Here is a 12,018-nt window from a genome sequence, read left to right as displayed (position 1 = left end):
ATAAAAAATTTGGTGATGATCCGGATCACTGTCTGGATCCAGGAATTTTTTAAAAGATTCTTTATCATTGAGAGATAGGGCAGTCTATGACATAGTTGGTCACAACTCTACAATAAATGACAAGGGGGCTTAGCAAAAAATGACAGTGTAAGTTCTTCAATGACTCTAACAGATATCAGCTGCTGATCCAGATCACAGAAGTATTCCGGATACCAGGATCCAGAACAGACAAAAATAGGGGGATTTCCAAGTGTCAGTCACTGTGAGGAAACACACTGAGATATGAACATGCAACAAACCGCTTTCTCCCATACATTGTTTGTGTTGGAGAGAAATAAAATGTTTTTTAGTATATATAGTGTTCTTATTGTTGTTGGTGACTGATTTGAGCTGTGGTGGAGGTCTGCGCTCTCTGAGTGCCAAATTCTAGTTCTGTTTCAAATCTATCCCGTTACAATCAGTTAAACTGCACCTCAAAATAATAATGATAACAAAACAGTGTTTCTTGACGTTGTACCTCAGCATGACAGATTATAGTACATGTAATGTTACAGAATGGCATAGTGGTTAGAGCTGTATAGGTTATCTATGAATACTGAGGTGGCCCTCAATCAATCAGTAAATTATAAATAAATAAATAATAAATGAATGCCTGTTCAAAAAAATATTTGTCTTAAGCTTTCTTTTCATATGTTAATATTCTGTTCTGCCCGATGGGATTTTTAATGTTTGGTCAACATACGGTGATCTCCATAATCTGCCACAGTATAAAATGACATAGTTACTGTAAAAAGTAATCTATATTCCACTGAGACGATGCACAAAGTATCAATCCTTAAATGTAGTTTTTCGCATTGAAATACATTTTGATGATTTTCTACTGCAGTCATCATCATGTTTTTCTGTGATTGGTGTTTGATGAAGAAGCTGCTTCATCGGAGAGCTCTGGGTTTTGTTCCAGACCAGCTCGTCCTCCTCTGATCACCCGACTGCTCCTGAATGCTGGGAGGGATGATGAAGAGCGAGGGAGGAGGGCAGCCTCCACACAGCAAGGCACACAGATGGCTACACCTTGAATACAGCAGTCTAACCCACGCTTAATAAGGGTCAAATGCCAGGGGGTCAATTGGCTCCTCGTTTGGAGGTGAATGACATCGCAATTCACTGGTGGCTGCCTTATTTCTAAAGTTTGGAGGGATGGCCTTAAACTGGAGGTAATCCTCACTTGACTGAAACTACGGGGTGAACGGGACATTTAACATCTAGAGTCCGGCCCGTTACCTAATGAGCTCCAAGAGAGATGGACGTCATTAAATACGTATCTTGACTCAGCGGACTTGTAGGGCTTAATATGAATAATTTATAGCAGTTTATCAATGGTGTGGAGGAACATCAGCAGAAAAATACTGAGGAAATGATTGAAGAAGTCAAGACTTCATACAAGTGCTGAGTCAGTTTTCACTCAGATTTTTGCTTTGATTCATCATTAATGTTACATTTAGTTAGATTCAAATCTAGACAAGCGCTAAAAGCCAGTGCAAACAGAGTTTCTAACAAATGCTTTGCAGAGTAATGTTTCTTCTATTTTTAAATCGTTCACAAAAATATCAAAGCTGATCTCTACAAATGAAACTTGGATGGTATATCAAGCCTGTGGGAGTAGAAATCCTCTGAGATTTTGGTGACAAAGATGATATTAATTCATGAATTCATTGATATTTCGCTGGCATTGCACTGGAAGTGCTGTTGAGATTGTTCAGTTTAGTGCAGGACTTCTGGGATCTGATGGCCAACAGATACAAACTATTAGTCTGTTCGTGCTGCATCTCATGGATCTAAAGCTTCAGCAGGTTCAACAGCTGCTGACATGTGATGGAACTCAAATAGTCGCAAAAGAGAGGCCACAGTGCCGGAGTAAATATATTCTATTTCAGAATTAGATGTATTTTATAGGTGATTTCAGAAATGTTTTGCCGCATGCTGTAGGTTTTGCCGTGACGTTAGAAGTGACGGGGATAACAGAGTCATCACGCACATCAAACCACCTGTCAGCATCCATCACTGACAACTGCTCTGGTTGCCCCCGCGAACTCATACCAGCAGTGAGTGAGGCTGAAAGAAAAGCGTCGGCGGTCAGATCGGTCACGTCCCACTTAGCGGGCAGTGGGAACCACGCTCCACACGGCGGCTCTTCAACGCCACGCAGCTAAAAGAAACAGAGGGGAGGAGACATTATCTGCTGCTACACACAATGTCCAGAACAACACAAAGCACTGGGGGGGTTTCCCACAGAGTTTAGACCGGCCACTGAGGAGGGAGGTGACCGGGGCAGGCCGGGGTCCTCAGGACAAAGAGCAGAGGTCATCCCAGGCTCGACGCCTCGGGCAGGAATTCAAGGCCAGACTTTTTGATCCAGAAATGTTGACTAACATCACATCGAGGTTGCTGCAGCTCTAATTTCTCTGCTAAAATTATTCTGCTACCAATAATTTATCGCTGAAAGAGGGGTTGAGGGGTTGATGAGTCCGGTCTTCAGTCAAGTCGACCATTTTAAAAACCTTATTCCGTATTCTCTCCAAATTTAACACGCAATGGTTTGTTCCTCTTTCAGCATTATTTAAATTTGTTCAGTCAGTCATGAAATTCAACCAACACCAGTTTCTATTATGGGGGCAGGTGTCTGTTAGGTCCCCTCTCCTGGCCTATGGGACGGGGACACACATCCTCCATGATACCATGACCCAAACATCTCAAGAACACAAATAGCCCTTTTAGCGCACTCAAAATGCGAATCTTACTGACAAACAAGGGTCAATATTTACCCCTCAGTGCACGCAGACCCCTGTATGGAGGCTAAATTGGTGTTGCTGACCAAATTAGGAACAGCTGACCTGACGTGAGTGTTAAGTGGACAAGGAGATGTCACCGAAATGGTAATCTTTTGGCATTCGGGTACACTGCCCTTTGTCTTGTCTGTCCCTATAGAAGGATAACAAGAGGCTATAAGCTCCTTATCATCACATTACAATTATCAAGGATGAATCAGGAACTATGGCCTCTCTGGACCCCGCTCTCAAAAAAAGCCATCCTTGTTTTGTGTGCAGCGTCCCAGATGGAGAGGTTTTAACATGCATGCATGCAACCCCGCATTGTATGTTTCTACTCGATCTTATGAGCGTCCCCACAAGACTATGCCGCTTGTTGGTGCGCAACAACTAAAATACCTCCCACACTCCAGACTTCCCGCAGCACAAGTACGTTCTTGAGAGGCCGTCGTTTCACAATAGAGAGATGGGACAAAGCAATGTTGGAGTGTGTTTCACTAACTTTGAATTTATTAAGCTGAACATCATCATCAGTCCTGTAGTTTTTGATAAACGCAGCCCGTGTCAGGTTCTTTTCCCGCTGGCTCCAAATCTCTGGATGAACAAAATCTTGAGATGCCTGAATTCAGAACAAACAGGAAATCTTTCATAAATCTACAACACCTGCACAGAAACCAGCGTGCTGACAAAAATACTGATGGCTGGAGGGGTGGGTGGCTGAATCTAAAGGGCGTACAACAGGAAAAATACATACCTGTATTTCTACAATTCCAAAAAAAAACAAAAAAACAAGTAGAATCATCAGTCTAATCAGCGCTTGGTACAAAATCATCATTGGCTCCCTCCCTGGTTGAAATGCACATCCAGTCACAAGGCAAGACGGTCTCTAACCCTGATAACATCAAGTCAGTTTCCTTCATCGCCACTTGAGTCTCAGCTGAGCGTGTTTGACACTGACGCCATCAAAAAGCAATAACTTCACAGATGAAGTCGCACGTTTTTCATAATGAGGTAATTAAAATCTTCAAGCAATTCTGTTTTTTTCTTTGTTGAGATACTATCATTCGTCTTACGCACATCTTCTATAAATCCATCTTCAAACTTCTATCCAGTGTGATGCTGAGGATGACGGCGGGGTTCAGCCTGAACAGATCGCTGATCCATCACAGGGATCAAAATCAATTTTTTGAATTCAATTTTTTTTTTTTTTTATCTTCTTCTTCTTCTTGGTCAGAAAGTTGTGTTTAAATTGGAGCATGTGCATGTTTGGATGTCTTTGGTTCACGAGCCAGAGGCATATGGGCCAAGAAGCTGAGAAAACAAGCCCCTCCCACTTCTCCCCAACATCCAGGACAACATCTCCTTTGAAGAAGTGAGGACGGGTGATGGAAAGTCAGAGTTTCGCTGTCACACCATCCTTACTGTGTGTGGGTCCAAACTCATAAATTTCCCACCTCCAGTGCTAGAGTGTCACTCTAGTCCTAAATCCCACCCCCCGGAAACTTCACTTCCCCTGCCATGTTGTTGAGTTTTTCAAAAACAACCAGCTAAATCAAAAAGGAATGAATTGGAGTGAAGGGACAAAGCGTATTGTTCATTCACTATTGATATCGAGTGCATAATCTATTCATTAGCCTTGATGTGAACCACCACTCGCCACTTCCTCCCCCCATCAGGCACCATAACAACCTGAAGAACAATACGGAGGCGATTCCTCCACAGAGGTGGAGGCGGCGGAGGCTTCCGGTGTCTTCGGGCAGGGAACCTGTCAGTGTCGCTGCTGATCGTGAGGGGAGGCCCATCAATCATGGAGCGCCGCGGAGGGCCAGGTCCAACCCCGCTCGGTGTTTACCATTCAGCGCTTTGGGGAAAATACTTTGGGAGTCAGAGTGGGGTTTTGATGCGGGAGGTGGGGGGGTGGGGGCGGTAACTGGGATGAGGATAAAAAACAAACAAACAAAGCAGGCAAAGCGAGGAAGGAAGGAACATACATGAGTAACCAGCAGACGTGTTCATCGGGGCCGTCATGTCTGTACCTGTCAATACTTCACAGCTCCTCTTATCTGAAGAGCGCAGTCCAGAGTGAAGAGTTCTCAAAGAGCCTCGAGGACCAGGACCTCTGGGAGCGGCCAACAATAAGCCTTCTTCAGCGCGCTGAAAGTGACAGCATGGTCCTCCCCCCCTCACGGCCATTAAACCTCTTCCTGGATAAACAAGGGGAAGGCCTTTTATGAAGATGGAGAGGGTCACAAAGAGAGGAGCCATTGAGCCACCGAGGGGCCCGTCTTTGTTTTTGTCTTTCGGGGGATCTTCTCAAAGGATGCTCTGATGGGAGGGAGAGCTCTATTTTTGTCTTTCAGCTCTCTTTACTGCCAGCCTTCTCTCAGGTTTGCCAAAACAGAGATGTAAACTTAATTGACTGTATCATTCCAACAAAGTATGGCATTTTAATATCTTTCTAAGTGACCTCAAAAGGCTTTGATTGACATTTTTACATAGACATTTACATTTGATTGGGTTTTTTTGTTTTGCCCTTCAGAAAGGTTGAATTGTTCAAACAGCAGAAACACATTAGGGCTGAATATTTTCTACAGGAGTCACAGCTTCATGCGTCGTCTTATGGACTAATCCCTCAAATTCTATGAATATGAAATCAGAAACAGCCAAACGGTCACGGTGTTTGGCTCCGGAGGTGCCACTGTTGAATGCTGTCAAAGTGGGGCCCTGTCTTTTGGTGATGGGCTGCCAGGTCTGTTGATGGGTTGCCAGATTTAGGGCAACACGCTGTTGGGGCTGCGTTGTCTCCGGAGAGTGAATGAGGGGCACCTGTGACCTCCGGTCACGCTCAGCTTGTGGCCCACTGTGTGGGCGCGATGCTCGGGACGCACGCTGGGACTGTCAGCGCTTCAACCGACGACTCCAGGGCCGGCTCTGCTGGGCCGCCGCTAATCAGCTTGAGGCTTCATTGTTGCAAGCGAACACTGTGCATCTTCACATCATTTTATATCGCATTAATAGTGTCCTTTGTCACAAGGCTGAATCAATACACAAGTGACAAGAATTCACTGCAACAGCGTAATGGCAGACTCCTCTCAGGACCAGTCAGCGGGTTTTACTATCATACAGCTTCCATTTCCACGAGACTTCTCATCGTTGCTGCACACATCTAAAGAACTTCTTCTGGCCTGAAGTCACTCTTCCAGGTTCTCTCCCTCATCGCATCATTTAATGAATTCCCCTTTCACTGCATGAAGATTGATCAAGTGCAGAAGGTGTACTACGTTTAGATAGCTGCTTTCCACAAGGCGGACATGGTTATACTTCGTACTGCTCATGTTGTGTATTTTCATTGTTGCATCCCAAACATTCAGAATCCATTTGTAGAGCACAAATAACCAATGTGGCAGTAATGATTGTAAGCATTAGAAAACATTTTATTCATCTGGAAAAAAAATACAGTGATCTTCAAGTTTATCAAGCATTGTCTTGGCTCACAGAGGCAAATAAAAAATGTCCCATATAAAAAAAAAAAAAGAAAATCAAGGTAAGCAATAAAGGCTGTGAAAATCTCATATAAAATTCATGAAAAAACACAAATGTGCCTAAGCATTTCAGTCAAAAAGATTCTGAAAAAACATTTACAAAATGTACAAAAATAAGCTTTATGTGTGTGATAGTCCTTTCCAGTCGGTGCGGCTCCTACCAGGGCCTCCACACTGAGTCTGAGGTGCCAGGCGGCGCGGCAGGCGACACGTGGTGACTGTTCTGAGCAGTCAGAGGCGCCAGAGCCGCGCTGGGAACCAGAAACGCAAACTGTCCATCTGGCGTGGGCACCACCTGGAAGCCGCCGTACAGCTTCATCGCCTCTGGGGAGGCGTGCGTGGGGGAGCCGCCCTTGCGAGGCACGTGCTGGACTGTGGGGGTCTGCCCGAGTCCCAGCGCACCCTGAGGGGGTCCGTAGAAGCTGACGGCGCTGATCTGGGTCACGCAGGCTGCCAGGTGGCCGAGGAGGCGGGTCCTCACCTCGGCGTTCACGCCTTCACACGTGGAGAGGAAGCGGGTGACCTCTCCCACACACTCACTGAACCCGGCTCGGTATTTACCCAGGACGGACGGGTCCGTGTTCACTGCAGCTGAGGAGGAGAAGGAAAACACTTAGGAACACAATATTACAGAATAAAAACAGGAAATATGATGTATTACTGCTGAGTAGACATGCTGATGTGTTTTTTCTTTTAAATCTAAACACTGATTCACAACTCAGCAGCAGTGGGTGGGCTATAAACCCTGCAGCTCCAGCTGAAGTGTTTGACCTCTGAAGTCAGGCATCCTATGGCAGCTCCATCCGTACCAGTCATCTGGAGCCTCTGCAGGTTCCTCAGGTGCTTCACGGTCATTTCCAGGATGTCGGCCTTCTCCAGTTTGGAGTGTCTGGAGCTCTAGAAAGAAAAATAAAAGGGAAAATAGACACATGAGTTGAACTAATCCTCCTGAGGCCCGATACATGCAGCGCGTGCAGATCAGAGCATCCTTACATCTTTTTTGAGCGCGTCCAGGATGAGAGTCTTCAGCTGACCCAGACTCTCGTTGATGCGCGCGCGTCTCCGCTTTTCCATGATCGGTTTTGAAGACTTGACAGAAAAAAAACAACAAACAATTGAAAATGATTTTCAGATACTTTAAAATAGGGAAAAAGCTGAAACGTTTTTGAAAAGACAGCTGACCTTCCTCGTCTCCGGCAGAGTCCGGGCTTTTTCCGGCGTGGAGCCGCTGCTCGCGGGGGTCGCCGCTCCAGCGGAGGGTGAGGTTCTTCCTGAAGTACCGGCCGGCATCCTCAGGTCAGCGAGCGGTACCGGAGCAGCGCCGGAAAGTAAATCTTCACCGGAAGGTAGGAGATATAAATCCAGTTCACGGCGGCCTCCCTTCTCCCGGGTGACAAACGTCAGACGCGTCCGGAGCGCGCGCGGGCCGAGCTGACGCACTGGACGCTCCTGCTTCACGCGCCTCGGCCTTTATTTATAAAGCCTCGGCTTGCACGCGAGCGGCTCGTGTGCAGGTTCCCCCGGTAACCTCGGCCCGTCCAATGAGCGCGCGGCACACGGTGCCCGGGAGGCGGCGGGCTCGTGCGCCCGCGCGCTCCCATTGGCTACCTGTCAGGATGCTGAAAGACTTTTACAGACACGAGTTAGTCTCAAGTTTAAATATTTGAAGACGGGCTGCAAAGGAAGGAGCCTCCTGTCGATGACAGCACGAGCCCAGTCCCAGATTATTACAACTATTTATTTTTAGAACAATAAAAATGCTGAGTTTTAAAATGTTATTGCAAAAATGCAATTTTGCTCGTTTTCACTCCCCCCTCTCCCCTGATCAACCTCACAGGTGTCAAAGTACAAGTTGAGAATTTTTTCTGTATTTTCTGGAAGTTTCCCATTGATAAGAAAATAACTAACAACTTGGAAATACACATTACAACAACTGGAGGTCAATAAATAAAGAGCAGATAGAATATCAAAATATACAAAGATTTCACAGAGGGAGATTTTCAGAACTATTTACATTTTCTACACTTTCTCCTATAGAGGATGTTAATCCACAGGATTGTGCTGCGGTGCTGCTGGTGATGCAACAGTGACAAATGAGTTATTTTGTTAAAGAAGATTTAGACAGATTTATACAGAAAAAAACACTTCGATTTATATTGTGTAACAAACCGATTGCTTGGTTCTTGTTTCTCCAACAAAACATTTTGAAGAGATGTGCTTCAGAATCTGATGTAAAAAAAATTCCAGATCATATTTTCTTGATACTTTGCCACTTTTACTGTCTCTGAAATCTTCTGTTATCAGTGAATTCATAGCAAAAAAATATTTAGAAGTCATTTCAGGAATAAAAACATTAACAGGGGTTTGGTGTCAGACTGCAGAAGGTTATGTGGATATTTTTTCAACATTTAATAATTTATGATCTCATTTTTTTAACTAATATTTGACTTGCTTGAAATTATATTAAGTGTATTTTCACAAAATGTGAGGTGTTTAAATCTTCAGATTACATTTTACCTGAAAGGATAACTCAATGATGATAAAATGCAGATTAAACTCATCAATATTCAAATCATGGATAAGTTTTCACCGAGAAAAGAAACATGAAGTGAAAGAAAGAATTTGGGTTTGTTATCTCTTTTATCGAACACAGTTTTTAGTTTACTGAAAAAGGAGAAATTTAAGACAGAAATAATCTTGCTTTTGTGTTCTTTACATTGAGAGGCTTCAAGTTTGAATATTTCAACTGTATCTGCTTTTTTTCAGAATTTGTTAAATTAAAAGTAAAATATAGTGTTCAAGTTGACTTTGAGAAAATAAAGTAGTTTTTTTTTTGTCAATCCTCAACCAGTTTAAAACTTAGTTATTTTGAGACTTTGATTGTTGGCTTAACTTTTTGATAATGTGAGACTGATGATTTCCTCATTATCTGCTTTGTAATTCCAAATATGCAACTGTGATGAACTCTGCATTTTCAGCCCACGTGCTGCTTGGACCGTGACTCCTCTGAGATATTTCTTGAGAAACGTCTCTGTCTGCTGCTCATCGTCAGACGGCCGATCCTCCCTGATAGACTTCAAACAGTCTTAAAGCCTCTAAATCCACAGAGGTGAAATGACCCCAGAAGCAGGTCAGTGTTTGCAGCCGTGGCTTCTTCTCCTCGTCTCTGTGTGAACAAACTTCAAGTAGCACTGCTTTCTCCCAAATCACACCAAATTAAACATCTTTAAAAATGATTTTTGAGTCTTCATGTAATTATTCAAATTGGTTTGAGGGTAAACAGGTAAATAACAGTGTCATTTACAGTATTTAAATAAATTTTGGATATGTAGGGCTTCCAGTGCAAAAACATATGGAAATATTATAATGTGTGCTTTTTTAATGAAAAAAATTCAGTTTGTTAAACTAATTTATTGCATAAAAACTAGAGACACTCAATTCAAAAATGCAGTAATGCAGTAATGACTCATCCCAGCAGGTTTTTTAATGCCTTGTTGAATCTCGGTTGTTTTCAGAGACTCACTGCCTGTAAATGTTCTGGAAAATATGACAGTTCAAAATGCTCACCCTCTACTCCAAAACAATATTTTTTTAAATAGCAACTCCTGTCATATAAAATGTCTTCTTATGATATTGGTCTGATTCAGAGGATTTATTATGGATTTTGGTAAGAAATAAGAAAAACCCCAACTGTTACATTTGAGGAGAAAACAAAGATTGACCACTTGAATTATCAACACTTATCATGCAAGTGACCCCTGGACACACACCTGGTGGCCCAGGTGGAGTTTTGTACATTCAGCTCTCAGTGGAGACTTTATGAGAACACCATGTTTTGGTTTTAATTGACTGATCTGATCATCTTCATTTTCCCTCAAGCAAAAACAAAGTTGTAAATTGTTGAAATCCACAAAGATGTGCAGCCTTAATGCTCTGAAAAACAAGCCCTTTGTTCTCACTGGATGTCTTTAAGTCACAGAACCCGTCATGCACCGCTCTGCTGGGAGCACATTAACGCCTCTGTTAATCCAACTGGATGCTTTTACAAGACGCCACCTGACTGAGCTGCGGTTCTGCAGGCAGCAGATGATGGAGGTTCTGGAGGAGAGGCTGCGATGATAAATCACGTCCTATCAGTCGTGTTTTCAGAGCCTGCTGCTCTGCCACAAACAGCCCTTTATTGTGCAAATGGTGGCGAAGACGTGAGGTTTATGGCACAAGCCTGATCCGTATCAGTGTGGGAACCCTGGGATGGGAAGCGCTGGAAATCACAGAAACACTTCAAAAACTACCAAAATCCAACATCTGTGGAAAGCTGTGGAAGACATTTATCAGTATTTAAGTTTATTTTAATCATTCTCTGAGTGTTTTTTGGCTTCATTCCTCTTTTTTCTTTTTCCACAAATTGATCAAATAATTCAGACTGATAAAAAAAAGTAAAAATCAACTTAAACTAATTTGTGATTTGTGGTTTGCACACTGAAGGTTCATCAACCCTGAGCAACAGGTAGGACTGAACACTTCGAAGCTGAAATAACTTTTTCATCCAGAAGATTTCGGAAGCTGGAATTTCAGTTTCTAACTAATACAACAAAAGGAAAATAAATGACTGAAATCTGATATCTAAAATGTATCATTTAACTACATTAAACTAAAACAAACTACTTGCAATCAAAAATACCAAACGCAGTCCTCACAGTTCTCTTTTTTCTATTGTTTAAGTTGATTTGTCTCTTCAAGTTTAGTTCACCGGAAATATCTCATTATTGTAATTGAGCAAAAACTTTATATTTCAAGCAGAATTAGGTTTTGAGAGACTGATAGAAGGAAGCCTGCTGAGCTGTGACCTCGAATGAACCTCACAGGAAGTTGATTTAACTGAAATTAAAGTAGAGACATATTATTAACAAATAAATAAATAAATAAATAAATAAAGTTTATGTTGTGAAAACAAATAAAGAAAAAAAAAGCATCTCTGTCTATAAAGTTGCCCTCTGGAGGGAAAAAGCCTTTTATTTTGATGACTGGAGAAATTGACTTAAAAACGCAAGAGAAAGTTAATTTCATCCCACGAAGAGAGAAATCCTGAGATGAACAAATACAAACATAAACAAATAAATGTGAGATTTAAATTATCCATTCATGTTTCGGGAGGGTCTGTTGTGAAGACGTGCTCATATTTCCTCATTGAAGATTAAACTTTCTTGTTTAAACCTCTTCGCAGTCGTGCTGGAAGCTGTCAGAACTCTGAACCACAAAATCATTTCCGATAACAGATGCAGCTGATTCTGGTTTTAAAACATTTCAAAGAAGAAAAAAATTGCAACTAGACTCATTAGAATTAATTTTGTACTTGAATTCGCCAATAAAAATACATATACAGGCCAATTAGTTTGATTTGTGCCGTTAAAATCTTTTCTTTGAAAGTTTTTGTAGAGTCCGCAAATTTAATTGACATTAGATCAAAAGGGAAAGTAATCAATCTGTCTTGACCATCTCATGCAGCTCATCCTTTATTGAAGACCTACACGTTTATTATAATTAAAAACTTCACCTTTAAAAGGATTTAACTGCCAGAGTCCTTTCAAACCTTCAAGAAGTTAAATGCAAGTCTTATATATGTGGAAATATACCTTTTTTATGCAGATGGG

General features: G+C 42.4%; 1 protein-coding gene across 1 annotated transcript; it reads right to left on the bottom strand.

The window, feature by feature from the left end:
• Positions 1–6,524: 6,524 nt before the first annotated feature.
• Positions 6,525–7,657, bottom strand: LOC115405637 (transcription factor HES-1-like). Its single transcript, XM_030115271.1, has 4 exons — positions 7,550–7,657; positions 7,361–7,456; positions 7,177–7,264; positions 6,525–6,958 (listed from the first exon to the last, which is right to left on the bottom strand). The coding sequence occupies exons 1-4, from the start codon at positions 7,655–7,657 to the stop codon at positions 6,525–6,527; spliced, it is 726 nt and encodes a 241-aa protein (XP_029971131.1).
• Between the last annotated feature and the right edge of the window lie 4,361 nt (positions 7,658–12,018).

Source organism: Salarias fasciatus, chromosome 18 (assembly GCF_902148845.1).
Source record: "Salarias fasciatus chromosome 18, fSalaFa1.1, whole genome shotgun sequence".
Taxonomy (NCBI): Eukaryota; Metazoa; Chordata; class Actinopteri; order Blenniiformes; family Blenniidae; genus Salarias; species Salarias fasciatus.
Note: the sequence above shows the minus strand (reverse complement) of the source record. Positions and strands in the feature narration are given on the sequence as shown.